We start from the raw sequence: 15,217 nt of genomic DNA, 5'->3' as shown, positions 1-15,217 counted from the left end.
TGTAAATGGTAATAAAATGGGCTTTTTGTTTATTAAACATCAAGAATTAGGTTTCATTTAATAAAACTGTATAAGGGACAGAGAATGTCTAAGGTCTTGTAAGTAGTTAATCAAAAGGTCATAATTCTATAAGAAATAACTAAATGTTGTGTGCAAAAGTTTTAGATAAAGCAGAGGAGACATTAAATCTTTTTATTTTTTGAACCATCTATGGACAATTGTAGCATAAGCATGATCTGTACATGATTTTGCAAATAATGTCTCAACTGAAAAAAGTCAAGACCCTTTTGGTATAAAGCTGCTGTACAAGACTGCTGTAAAAGTAGCAACTGTTAATCATAGAGAAAACATTTATTCTGTCAATACCAAAAATATACAAGTACCCCTTGACCTTCACTGATCTCAGTAACATTAGAAGAATTGAATTTTTTTCTATGATATGTAACTTTAGCCACACTCTAACAGTCAGCCACTTTGTCCGTTCTGTTTCTGACATTAGGAGATGACCCCGTGCTTCCTGCCGGTCTGAATGAAGGCATCCACGGCACGATCAATGTCCTCATCAGTGTGAGCCGCAGAGATCTGGACTCGAATGCGGGCTTTTCCTTTGGGAACGACTGGGTAGGAGAAACCGATCACATACACTCCTGATGACAAGGAGAGAAAAACACTGTTTTAAACTGGGCTGCTGGACTATTAGATGTATTCATTTAATTGGACACGACATATACGCCCGAATTCTCACCCAGTTTTAGCATTTCGTCAGCCATGAGCGAAGCCAGCCGAGCGTCTCCTAGCATCACAGGACAGATGGGATGAGCGGTGCCAGAAATGGTGAACCCTGCCTGGGTCATGTTGTTTCTAAACCTTTGGGACGGAAGAAAAGATGCACAATAGACCATTGTGTTGAGAACTGGCATCATTAGCTCAATGAACTCTAAAAATCCTTTCTTCTTAAAAGCATTCATACTGGAAAACTGGAATTCTGAACCAGCAAAAGTCAGCTCATTTTGTTTTGACTGCAAGGCCGACTGCTGCTTTGAAAAGCATTTTCTGTTAGTTTTAACCCTGCTTATCTCCTTTCCACAAACGATAGATGCAGTGACACAAGCTAAAGGGTGTAACCGAATCCACAGTGCAAACATCGCAGAACACCAACTCCCACCTCCTGTCCTACCTCATGGTTTTAGCTGCCATGGACTGAGCGATTTCATTGGATGCCAGCAGCAGCTCCACAGCACGGGTGGCACAGCCCACCACAGGAGGGGGGAGGGAGTTGGAGAAGAGATATGGACGAGAACGCTGTCTCAGAAGCTCAATTAAAGCCTTGGGTCCGACGGTGTAACCACCTGACAGAGAATCAGAAAAATATATGTTTGAAAGGACTGAAATTGCTTCAGCCTTCTTAGCAAAGGAACTTTGCTATTTAATTTGTGATTTTACCCAACATAAGCTATGTTTACAATACATCCACCTATTTTTATGTGAATTTTGCAATATCGCATTTAAAAAAAACAACAACAAAAAAAAACGCTGGATGGAAATCGCAAGATGCGAATAGATTTAACAAATAAATCCCTCAATGCGTAACAAAAAAACTTGCGTGACTTTGCCTAAACAGTGGCTGTGATTGGATGACTGGACTAACCAGTGGATCAGTTTCATTGTACATCATCTCAAATGTTAGTTTGATCGTTCTGAAATGCCTGAGCCAAAGTCTGTCATGAAAATTATTTGGTTTAATTCCCTCCCATAACATGATTGCGTTCACAAACACCAGCATCTGAACTCAAGATAACACGACAGCGTTTATTGCGTTTCGCCTGCGCGCTCTGAGACATTTATTATGGAGGAAAAAACTTCCATTTTTGTAGCAACTTCCATTTTTATTACAGATATTTTGCGCCAGTTTCCCAGCAAGGGACGATTTTGTTCTCTCGAACACATGGGATAGAAACAGTGCTTTATTTGCAAATGTTTCATGCGATAGTCCAATTTTGTGCACAAGTTAAATTCACAACTTTGGATGGAAACATGGCTATTGTAGCTTGACTATGTAAACTGTTTAGGTGATGTTTAATATCTAGAAATGCAAGACATACGCACCAGCAGCACCTCCCAGTGCTTTTCCCAGAGTGGAATTGACGATGTGCACTTTGTCCATCACACCCAGCAGCTCATCAGTTCCTCTGTGGGAAATAAACGCACAGATGTCCACTTGTAAGATATTATGACATGATACTTTCTCAAACAGTATAAATTAGTCTTTAAACATAAAAACATATAACTGCCTCAATATTTTAGGAGGAAGGTCCTTTTTAAGCAACCAGGGGGCCTCAATAAACTTCCAAGATAGCCTCAAGATGACATAATTATTTAAAATAAGACAAAACAAGAATTAAAATAAGCTAAAAACACACAAAAAAATCTAGATTTTCTTAGTATTTGGTTATTTTTATAATGAATATATCTTTCTAGTCTCTAAAGTATTTTATTGGGTAGAAATTGTGAGTGGGGGGCCTTGAAGTAAAAAATGTTGGCTTCAAGCAAAACATATACCATCGATTAATAACCTCGTAGCTCGCAGTCGGTCTATTTTTAAAGGTTTATCACAGTTATCGTTAAAAATCAATTCCTCTATGGAGAAGTGAATGGGATGTTTCCTTCAGGAATTAGACTGTTGCACTCTATTTTTGCAAGTGCTACCCAGTGTTTCTTCTGTCTACTCACCGGCCGCGAGCACCCATGAATCCCGTGGCATGACACTCATCAATGAAAACCAAAGCTCCGTACTGCTCAGCCAGATCACAGATACCCTTCAGAGGAGCCACATCCCCATCCATGGAGAACACGCCGTCTGTGACCACCAACCTCAGACGAGAGGACTGTGGGGTAAAGTGAGTGAATCAACACTAAATTCTCCAAAAATGATCTAGCTCCTCTCTAAGGTGTATATGAATATAAATGAAATGCAAAACTAAAAGTAATGCAATTTTTGTCAATTATACCCATTGTTGACTAAACATATTAAGTTGCCACTCAGTCATTTTATTACAAACTTTATTTTCATATCACCATGCACATAAAACACTTGTGGTGCGACCTCTGATTTGCATGAAAGAGATTTAAGGGATAGTTGACCCCAACATTTTGTCCTCATTTACTCACCCTCAAGTTGTTCCAAACCTGTGTGAGTTTCTTTCTTCTGCTTCATTGACTTCCATGGGGTCCATCAACTTTCTGATTACCAACATTCTTCAAAATATCTTCTTTTGTGTTCAACAGAAGAAAGAAACTCACACAGGTTTGGAACAACTTGAGGGCGAGTAAATGAGGACAGAATTTTCATTTTTGGGTGAACTATCCCTTTAAGTCATGAGAAAAATCCAGTGATACCTGTGATTCTTTCAGCTTTTCTTCCAGGTCATTCAGGTCCATGTGCTTGTAGCGGAACCTCTTGGCACGGCACAATCGAATGCCGTCGATAATAGAGGCATGGTTTAGTTCATCAGACAACACGGCATCATCAGGACCCAACAGGACCTAAAGCAAAGAGCACCAATGTATTGAATTGTTACAGTGCATTGGCAGTGTAACTGTAACATGTTTACTTAAGTATATGATATGACGATTGGTTAAGTCACCTCAAACAGACCAGCATTGGCATCAAAGCAGCTTGCATACAGAATGCAATCTTCTCTTTCATGAAACTGGGCTAGCTTCTCTTCCAAGTCCTTGTGAAGGCTCTAGAGAACAGAGATTAAAAACAAACATTAAGGCATCAATAAGCAATCAATGTGTTCAAATACATTATTTTCCCTCACCTGGGTGCCGCAGATGAAGCGAACTGAACTAAGGCCAGCGCCATACTTCTGCAGGGCATCTATTCCAGCCTTCACCACCTCCGGATGACTGGATAAACCCAGGTAGTTATTTGCACAGAAATTCAAAATATCTACAAAAGAAATAGGGAGGCATGGGCCATCAGAAGATGAAGAGGAGCAAAAGATCAAATCCGCTTTATTCACAGACATGTGGATATGCAGGACACTTTCTGGATGCTTTCCTTCACAATCCAGTCCGAAACATTTACAAAAATAACAATTAATTAAAAAATGTTTGTCCACCCCAGTATTATATTAGTATCGAGGAACTAACATAGTTTGTATTAATATTTAAATTAGTTTGGTAAAACATTATTAAAATCAAAAGTTGTATTTGTTAACATTAGTTAAAGGGATACTCCACTTTAAAATGAAAATTCTGTCATCATATACTCACCCTCATATTGTTTCAAACCTGTATGCATTTCTTTCTTCTGCTGAACAGAAAGGAAGATATTTAGAAGAATGTCAGTAACCAGACAGTTTCTGGTCTCATTGACTTCCATAGTATATTTTTTTCCTACTATGGAAGTCAATGAGACCAGAAACTGTCTGGTTACTGACATTCTTCTAAATATCTTCCTTTCTGTTCAACATGAGGGTGAGTGTATGATGACAGAATTTTCATTTTAAAGTGGAGTATCCCTTTTATGCAATGTGAACTAACATGAACAAACAATGAACCGTTGGATTTTTAATATCTAATGTTAACAAATAATAATAAATACTGTAACAAATGTATTGATCAGTTAGTTAATACATAAACTAATGTTAACAAATGAGACCTTATTTTAAAGTGTTACCATTTGTTTTTCTTTAGACATTTTCCATTTGATAGTTTATTTCTGTCACTTTTTTGTAATTTTTATTATCTTTTTCAAAATGTCTATATTGTTTGTTTTTTTATTAATTTTTATTTAGCACATCGAGATAAACTAAATGAAAATACTAAATATTTCCTTGCCAAACTGAAATAAAATAGGCTCCAAATGTTTTTATAGTTTTGGTGATAGATAGATAGATAGATAGATAGATAGATAGATAGATAGATAGATAGATAGATAGATAGATAGATAGATAGATAGAAAATATAACAGAGTCCACACTGATAGATAGATAGATAGATAGATAATATAACAGTCCACACTGATAGATAGATAGATAGATAGATAGATAGATAGATAGATAGATAGATAGATAGATAGATAGATAGATATTTTCCCCACATTTTAACCTCCATAATATGTGACTATATATAATCCTAATTAAATAAAGTTTAATTTTGACAGAGAAAACAAGTGTGTAGCATAGTCTTTTATTTAGAGGAGGACATTTTTTTAAATAATAAAGATTTAATTCCCCTTGCCAGGTGCCTAATCATAACATTCTTCCCTGAAGTATAAGTATTTGTCTCGGTCACCCAGGGTTGCCAAACACCCGCTGCTCACCGGCTGTGCTGCCGTCCACGGAGATATGAGGGCCCTGTTTGGAGGTGATGACTCGCTCCCCCTTCCATGTTCCCGCAGCGCGGATAGAGTCCAGCTCGCTCTCCAGGACACACCGCGCTTGAGCCGCTGCCGCGTACGGTCTGCTCGCGTTAGCAGCAACAGCGCAGGGCTGCAAAACACTCCTCAACGGAGCCCTGAGACCACGAACAGCTGTGCGAAGTGACATTTCTCACACACTATCACAGCAAGTTGTACAGTAAAAGTACTTGGACTCGAAATAAGTGACGTTGACGGCGGATATGTAATTCACATTCACATGGGCGTTGAAACATCAACCAATCAGACGCATTTGCGTAAGAGGGCGACTCGCTCTTGATCCAATGGCAGAGCAGCTGATTCTGCATTTTTAAAGAAACAGACTAGACTGACATATATTGTGTAACTCTACAGTTCCAAACTATAATGTACAAATTAATGGTTATTGTCGGGAACTGCTGTTGCAAGCTCTGTTATGCATCTGAAATGAATTGCGGTTGGAAAGGTTCAGAGAAATATGCGAACTCGGCAATGCGCTAAAAGTAATAGCAGAATTAAATAGATAAAACGAAATCTACGCGGGAAAGGCGGACTAACTTCCCGTTTGACCACTACTTTATGTGCAACACATGGTGCAACATGTCATATACGCGGGAATATATCTTCCATTTCCCGGCAAATGTCCATGAGTTAGTCAGTCTCTACGTAGAAGTAGAGAGAGAGAGAGAAAAGTTTTGAACTCGTGTTATGAAAATGTTGGCAGGAACACCTTGCTTTTTAAGGCTGTCAAGGACCTTTTTTTCAGTTTATTCAATATGGACCTTTGTTAATTTTTTTTATTTAATTTGTTTATGCTTTATACAACGGTTTGCAGTGGAGTGAGAGGGAAAAACTTTAAAGGGTAAGTAATTCTTCTGAAAATATGATATTTTATCTTTATAACAAAACAAAAAAATCATGTACTTGTAGCCACACATAAACAACACTGAGTAGTTTAGGTTATTTATAGTATCGTTTTGGTTATATCAAGTTTAGATTAATAGATTTAATACAAATATTCGATTAATTAGTGCACCTCCTATAATGTTTCTTAATTAAAGTATACAAATTTACATTGGGTAGACTGAAGACGTGAAAGATATAATGTTTAATTTCTGGGGAATTCAGGCTGCACAAATTCGTGTTCGTTTTGCAGTGTAAATTGGCCCAAACAATGCACAAATGAATCAAGTTTGTTGTTCATGATTCCATGAAGCGCTTCTTTAACTTCACACAAATCTTTTTTCTTTTTTCTTTTTTTATTCACACAAAATCTGAAACGTCATAGGTGGGCGTTCCCTTATCCGCGGGAAATCCAAATCTATCCGTGATTTCGTGTGTTGTTGCGTTCACAGGAAATAACTAAACGCGGAACTTTAGATAACACATGCGAATGGAATTCTATATGGAAACCAATAACACAGGTCAGAATTATTCTGTTTCATCCACATTTGCATTCTCAAACTATAATGGCTTTGATCACCCGGACTGTTTGCTTCCTGTTACTGTAGCCTACTGTATTTGACTAAATGGACGGCATTATTCATCTTAACTTATTATCGCAAGTTAAAGCGTTTTTATGCAACACAAAACGTGTAAATGGATAAAGAATAGTATTTCCGATTATTAGACATCGACGAAGAGACTTGTGAGCGCTCGCGATGACAATAAAATACATTTTAACGAATGTTGATCGAAGCGAGTTTATAACCCTGCATATATAGATCAGAGCTAAATTTGATTAGGCTACACAAAATATGTCGCTTTCTTATAATTATCCTAATTTAAGTATTTCTCACCACAGATAGGCCTAGCATAATTGAATGCCTACGGAGGGTCCTAAGAAGAGCCTGGACATTCCTGTGCTGCGGTGGACATGATAACTCTGGTGTGTATCTATATTCTTGAATATTTTTAAAAAGTTTATAAACGCAGTGAAAGCATTGTGAAGTCATGCAATGTACTTATCCAAAACAAAAACAGGGATTCATCTCTCAGTTGAAGAAACAGCGCCACTTCTTGGTTTGAGCACTGTACGACCATGGAATTACAGTGAAGATGGAGGTATTCCTAGAACAACGGTTTAGGTGAGACGCTTTCATTCACTAAATGGACAGGCCTTTATTAAAGTGAAATTAATTGCATCTGAATTCCTCAATTTTGAGTGATTCAAATTGATGACATCACGTTTAACGCTTGTTCCACTGTACTATGCTAATGGCCACTCCATTCATTCCATACAGAATACTTGGATCAAGATGAAGAAACAACTTTATAAGTTCAGCACTTCAGAGATGGAGGATTGGCCCCCAAGACGTGGGGCAGAGTTACATGCGCTCACGCCACGTGTGTGCACAAGGAGTTTTGGACCTATTTTGCGTTTGGTTTGGTCCATGCAAGGCATCATAGAGCATTAACTTGTCTATTTGATGGTGATAGGGAGTCCTGCCAAGCTGTTGGGCCTAAGATTTAATTTGGCCAACAGTGAAAAATTAGATTTCTGTAGACAAATGAATCAATCATTCATTCACTCTTCATTGTGTAAGGGAGAATATCAGGGCTGGTATTCAGTACACAACTGCGAGTGTGATGTTCCTTTTATACCATAATTCAGCAAGATAGTATTTAAGGCCAGTTAGTAAGTACATTTCTTCTCTTCCAAAGAAAATAGATAAAAGAAAAGCCAAAGAATCCAGCTTTCTTCTAGATCTGCTGAATAGCAGAAACAAAGTTTGTTGCATTATTATCCTGTTATCACTGTAAAGCTGCTTTGAAACAATCTGTATTGTAAAAAGCGCTATATAAATAAAAATGACTTGACTTGACATAAGAATAAATGCTTTTGATGTTGGGGAATCCAGTCGCTTACACTTCCTCCTTCTAACACTTTCCCAGCCATACAGAAAATCAATCGGACCAAAACATTTCTGACCAAACATGAGTTCATATAACGGGAGTGCTGTGTTGACTGATGAACCGTGGTGTTATATGCAAACAAAAGCTGCTTAAGGAATTGCAGTCACATCCCTTTCTTATCTGGAGTCATTCACCACAAGGTGAGATGGGGTGGTACGACTCAACTGGATTCTATAAATGTCACATGTTTAAACAACTCTTAATCAACGACCCCGATGCTAGGTTTGTTGCCGGGCATCATCAGCAACATGAACAGGGCATTATGATGTCAGGATTGCAATTGTGAGGAAAAAAAGGCAGAATTTAGAAATAAAAGTGGGAATTATCTTTTAATTGTTTTATTCCGTGGCTGAAACAAGCTTTACACCTGTTTCACACATAACACTGTAAAAAATCCAACTTACGTTTTGTATGACAAATTCAGTTTTTAAAGTTTATTAAACTATTTAACATGAAAAAAGTTGAGAAAACTCAAAAATGTCCTGCAGCTGGTTGCCTTTATTTATTTTTTTTACAGTGTATGGGAGAGCGGGACACAACCTAAAACTTTTTGACTTTCTCAGTTTGTGTAAATCCACTTGGGGTTCAGAGAATTTGTTTTTTCCCACATATATTTTGTCAATAAAATACAATTAGTAACTTTTTCATAGAAAATAATGGCATTTTTTAAATAATGAAAATAAACTAATTTTTGAGTTTGACAACAAACACAAAACAAAGTAGGCTACAATACAGCATATAAAATGAAATAAAATTCCCCCTGCGCAACTGAGATTTAAACTAGTGTCTATAGTGTCTTCAGCTGGTTAGATCAGCATTAAATAACTATCTCAACTGTTAAATAACAGATTGGAGATTAAAATGATCAGATTTGTCTAATTTTAAATAAACATAACATAAGAAATTTACTTGCTATGGTTAAATAAATGTTCAGTGATATCTTCCAAAGATTTCTGAAATTTGGCACAACATTTTCTCTATATAGTAAATACACTAAGTTTCGTAATGCTAGCATGTGTGGAATTAGGCTATTTAAAGCAAGTGTGTTACAACCGTGTTAGGTTGTGCCCCGTATCAGTAATGTCAAAAATGTGATGTGCAGTCAAGTGTGTTTGCAATGAGTGTTTAACCTTTGATTCTTTGAACCTTTGCTCTCTCTCTCTCTCTCCCTCTCTCTCTCTCTCACTCATATTGGCCCACATTACAGTTAATGTCCATTCAGAACTTCTACTAGTCGAAACAAAATGATCAGCAACAAATAAACCAGATTATCAACATCACTTATAGATTTGCATATATTTAAAATCTGATTCATTGAATGGCTTTCGGTTTTAGGTCAATCACTGTTTGCGTGATTTATATTTATATAAAAATATATAATAGGTAATAAAAACAAAAATCTCAGAGACGTCTCTTAGCCTATGATACAGCATTTCGAAATTTCCAAGAACTCTCTATAATGAATCTTAAGCATGTTGAAGATTAGCGGACAGTTGTTTGTGAAACAAGTGGAAACAAGTGGAAACAAGTGATCAGTTGTCCTCAGAAAAGTCAACTTGTATCACCTTTTCCATTTGCACTGTAACTATTTGCACACTCAGACTTGTGTCAACAGAAGTGTTCAGATGATACTGCCCTTGTGGTTTAATAAATCAAAGTAATGTGATTAGACAGAGAGGTTGAGTTATTTGTTACATGGTGTGATGAAAATTTCCTAAAATGGAATGTGGAGAAGAGCAATGGGTTGATAATTGATTGGAGAAGAAATGAAGAAGTGATACTAACAGTGACATTCAAAGGCCAGAAAATATTTTGGTGTAAATTAAACTGAAAGAAAAACAGTGAAGCCGTTTTTAAGACCGCAAAATCAAGATTATTCTTTTTGAGGAAGTTGAGTTAAATTGGCATTAGGATGCTTCTTAATTGTTTATAATTTTTAATGATGCCCTTGTTCTCTCTCCAATGCCTCGCCTCCTCCAAAACCGCACACAGCAGATTCTGCAAAGTGCCACGAGATGAGAGACAGTGTCAATTACACGTCTAAAAGCACATAACATTACAATAATAATTAACGTAAACAACTTACAGAGCTATTACTTGTACAGCTACCACCTGACTGCTGCAGATTCATTTCGCCTTTGACAGAAACGCATAAATCCAAATCTGACGACGTGAACAGTTCAGGAGGAACTGTAAAAGGCGGCTGCTGTTTGTTTGTGAAGCTCGGTGACTGTCTACAACTCTACATAGCCTTCTGAAACACACGATGATGTACTTGATGATGTGTGATGTCTGTGCGGAGGTATGGAAATACATGTTGACAGGCAGGTGGATGAACATTTTTGGTTCTGAGACTTCAACAGAAGATATTTGTACATGGTTTAATATTTAAACCACTTCTATTATTGATTGCTATCAGGATGTGAAGAGAGTTTCAACCAGGATAACAAAAAGTGTTTATATAAAAATTGCCTATAAATGGAAAACAATGTGAGTGGTAACTATGCTGGACCTTCTGTCAAAAAATGATTGATTGACAGGTGACCTTTGACCTTAGGGTTATCCCGCCCCTTCCGGTATAGGGGATCAAAGGGGTTAACCTTTGACCCGGCTAGCCATCGATCATGTGGTTTGACAGTTAGTGGTATAATTGTTGGTATAATAATACTTCATGGTATGACAATTAGTTTGAGGTTTTGAAGTTGTTATAATATGTCATGGTATGACAGAAGGTTTTGGGTTTTGAAGATGTTACAATATATCATGGTATGACAGAAGGTTTGGGGTTATGAAGTTGTTACAATATGTCATGGTATGACAGAAGGGGTTTGGGTTTTGAAGTTGTTACAATATATCATGGTATGACAGAAGGTTTGGGGTTTTGAAGTTGTTACAATATATCATGGTATGACAGAAGGTTTTGGGTTTTGAAGTTGTTACAATATATCATGGTATGACAGAAGGTTTTGGGTTATGAAGTTGTTACAATGTGTCATGGTATGACAGAAGGTTTTGGGTTTTGAAGTTGTTACAATATATCATGGTATGACAGAAGGTTTTGGGTTATGAAGTTGTTACAATGTGTCATGGTATGACAGAAGGTTTTGGGTTTTGAAGTTGTTACAATATGTCATGGTATGACAGAACACAGACGGTTTTGGGTTTTGAAGTTGTTACAATATATCATGGTATGACAGAAGGTTTTGGGTTTTGAAGTTGTTACAAAATGTCATGGTATGACATAAGGTTTTGGGTTTTGAAGTTGGTGTCACAGGACCCCCTTCCACATTCCTGAACGTATCCGGGCTGTACTGTGAAACTGTGAAGTGCATCTCACACAAACGTTGAAAAAACATTCAGTTCTTTTAAAAGAATATAAATGATTATAAAATAAAGATCTTACTAAAACCTCACACAAAAACTATCCACTGAACCAACCATTTCAGTTTAAATAAAATGGAGTCAAAAAAAATTTGCAATCAGTTAAATGTTTATAGAGTTGAAGGAAAAAAAAACATACAGGTTATGAAACAATCAGTTAAATGTTTAGAGAGTTGAAGAAAAAACATACACCATATGAAACAACGCAATAAATGAAACGGGTTCAAAAATCATCTTACATGTTTCGAAATCAGGGCCCTCTGGCCTCTCTTTACACCAGCGTTTGACCTGCGGGGCTCTAACTCACAGATCAGAATGCTTGTCAAAGTAAAAGCCAGAGCACATCGTATTCCAGAGAGCATCAAGGCACTGTGACTAAACAATATCACACAATTAAAATGAGTTAATTCATGTGGTTTTGAGAGTTAATTTGATCTTTTTAACCTTGCTACCCCTAAATCATGTAGTTTTGACAGATGGTTTTGATGTTTGAAGCCGTCGTCAAGAAGGATTATATGGGTGTGTGTCTGGTTATATGGTGTGTCACGGCATCGTGCTCCCTCCCACCCCATCTGAAACGTCCTGCTCGGGCACTGTGATTAAACAACATCACCACACAAAAACATTCAATACTTTCAAATAAAGATCTTGCAAATTAAACTAAGGTTGAAAACATACTGTTCTTTAAAAGTATATAAATCATATAATATAAAATAATTATCGTGCTAATTTAACTAAAGTTGAAAAACATTCTATTCTTTAAAAGCGTATAAATGAAATGTTTATAAAATAAATATCTTGCTAATTAAACTAAAGTTGAGCCTCTGTGCATCATGTCAGAACGTATGTAATGTTAGTCTGCTAATGCCTTTCCAGAGCCAAAGTTTTGTTCATACTAAATTTATTTCAAAGCATAATCGTAAAAGTTTAAATATGATCTTTTAAAATGAAAGATTGATTAAATTAAATCTTTAAAGTTCGAATAGACTCATATCTTCTATTTATCTTTTAGAAGATTACTGTAATTATTTTGTTTAACGGTGACCTAAAGTATAATTGTTATTAATTAAACAATGTCTGTTCAAAAACTTTAGATTGTTGAAAAACTGTACTTAGTCGTCTTAAATCTCATTTATATGAAAAGTTTCAATCAGCATTTTTTTTGTCCAAGCGGGGTTTAAATTTGTATGGCTTTCCATAGCCATGATTTGTGTACCGTAACTGCATATTCGATCATGTACACCTAAACACGACCATCACAGAAAACTACATTTGTACATTTTCAAAACTGAAATAAATAAATGAATAAATAATTTAATATAATTTCTAAGCTGTTTGGCGCGCGTACACACGGTTCTAAAAAATGAACTAATCTCTATTTTAAATTAAATTGTTACTATTAAAATATATAACCAATGAATAATAACCTATGTTACTAAAATGTAAACAGAGTTTTAGCTAAATAAATATATAAATTAAAAACCTTACATTTCCAAAGAGGTGAAGTAGTTCTTTATGCAACAATCCAAAAAGCAAATAGTTTAAGTTGTCATAAACAAAACAGCCCCAGATGCTTCAGGGATAAGCTTCAGTTCACACTGTAGCTTTTTCTTTCGTCAAAGCAGAGACCAGGAGACGTTGGGATATCTTTCAAGCAGAAGTTACTCTTTATTGAGAACTCGCTGTGCGTCGCTGCAGTCATCAAGTCTGACTAAAGCAGTGTACATTGTAGTTTTTTAGTAGGGATTTACATTGAGGTGGAGACACTCTAGTAGTCAATACCATACACCACCTGTCAAAAAATGATTGATTGACAGGTGCCCCACCCCTTCCGGTGACAGGTGACCCGCCCCTTTTGGCATAGGATCAAAGGAGATCAAATGAGATCAAAGGGGATCAAAGGGGGATCAAAGGGTTAACATTTGACCCGACTAGCCTTTGATCATGTCGTTTTTGACAGTTAGTATGACCCGACTAGCCCTTGATCATGTAGTTTTTGACAGTATGACCCGACTAGCCCTTGATCATGTAGTTTTTGACAGTATGACCCGACTAGCCCTTGATCATGTAGTTTTTGACAGAATGACCCGACTAGCCCTTGATCATGTAGTTTTTGACAGTTAGTATGACCCGACTAGCCCTTGATCATGTAGTTTTTGACAGTATGCCCCGACTAGCCCTTGATCATGTAGTTTTTGACAGTTAGTATGACCCGACTAGCCCTTGATCATGTAGTTTTTGACAGTATGACCCGACTAGCCCTTGATCATGTAGTTTTTGACAGTTAGTATGACCCGACTAGCCCTTGATCATGTAGATTTTGACAGTTAGTATGACCCGACTAGCCCTTGATCATGTAGTTTTTGACAGTTAGTATGACCCGACTAGCCCTTGATCATGTAGTTTTTGACAGAAGATTTCGGGTTTTGAAGCCTTTTGAAGTTTGTTATTGACAGAAAGTGTTGATTGTTTGAAGACGCTGTTATAATAATAATATGTCATGGTATGACAGTTAGTGTGTGTTTCTGAAGCCTTTTGAACATGACAGAAAGTGTGTGTTTTTGAACTTTGTATCACAGGACCCCCCCTCCACATTCCTGAGCGTATCTGGGGTGTAATGTGGAAGTGATAAGGAAAAAAACTGTGGAAGTTTATCTCACTCAAATGTTGAAAAACCATTCAGTTCTTTTAAAAGAATACAAATGATTATAAAATAAATCAAATAAAATATCTTACTAAAACCTCACACAAAAAGTTAAATGTAGAACTATCCACTGAACCAAGCATTTCAGTTTAAATAAAATGGAGTCAAAAAAATTGCAATGAGTTTAAAGTTGTAATACAAAAGATCACAGAGTGTTTAGGCTACTGAAGCGCCTCTCAAAGCACCGTCTCTCCACCAGAGACCCCCGCTCGTGTGTGTCAGCAGGCCGACGGGCGCGCGCGTCTGTGTGTGTGTGTGTGTGTGTCACAGGCGATGTGTTCTCCACATCGGGCACTGTGAAAGTGAGAAAAAGAGATTTTATAAAAATGATGTATATTTCACACAAATAATATAATATACAATAATGTTATGTTTAGAAGGAGAGAACCCAATCGCAGACCATTTGCAGACATCTCTAGGGTTTATTACAGAAAAAACAGGGAAAACAAAACCCACGAGGGGGCAAAACAAGACAGGATTGACAAACAAGACTAGACTAAGACTGACAGAAAACTGAACAATAAACTAACAGCTAAGACAGGATCAAAACACTTCACAAGACTTCTCAACAGGTTACTCACAAATGAATCTTCACATAAAGATTGGCAATGAACCGGCACAGGACAGTAAACACAAGGGGATTAAATAGGGAGAAACTAATGAGGGAAACAGGTGACGGCGATGATACAATAATGATAACAAGATGAGATAACAAGGGGGCGGGGTTACATGACGAGACAACGCAAGCACACAGCCAAACAAATGGCCATGTGCTTACACACAAAACATGGGCCTGTCATGATCCTGCC

General features: G+C 37.0%; 1 protein-coding gene and 1 long non-coding RNA gene across 2 annotated transcripts; one reads left to right on the top strand and one right to left on the bottom strand.

The window, feature by feature from the left end:
* Positions 1–178: 178 nt before the first annotated feature.
* On the bottom strand, positions 179–5,638 carry gcat (glycine C-acetyltransferase). The gene is made up of 9 exons (XM_082162241.1): positions 5,333–5,638; positions 3,825–3,955; positions 3,645–3,746; positions 3,397–3,543; positions 2,731–2,885; positions 2,107–2,189; positions 1,178–1,349; positions 746–867; positions 179–647 (listed from the first exon to the last, which is right to left on the bottom strand). Exons 1-9 carry the CDS (start codon positions 5,556–5,558, stop codon positions 496–498), a joined length of 1,290 nt encoding a protein of 429 aa, XP_082018367.1. The 5' UTR covers positions 5,559–5,638; the 3' UTR covers positions 179–495.
* A 222-nt stretch (positions 5,639–5,860) lies between these two features.
* Positions 5,861–8,232, top strand: LOC309493222. Its single transcript, XR_014203831.1, has 4 exons — positions 5,861–6,269; positions 7,212–7,295; positions 7,391–7,494; positions 7,651–8,232. It is a non-coding gene; the product is annotated as an uncharacterized lncRNA (long non-coding RNA).
* The last annotated feature ends 6,985 nt before the right edge of the window (positions 8,233–15,217 follow it).

Source organism: Leuciscus leuciscus (genome assembly GCF_965113295.1).
Source record: "Leuciscus leuciscus genome assembly, chromosome: 1".
NCBI classification, from domain to species: Eukaryota; Metazoa; Chordata; class Actinopteri; order Cypriniformes; family Leuciscidae; genus Leuciscus; species Leuciscus leuciscus.
Note: the sequence above shows the minus strand (reverse complement) of the source record. Positions and strands in the feature narration are given on the sequence as shown.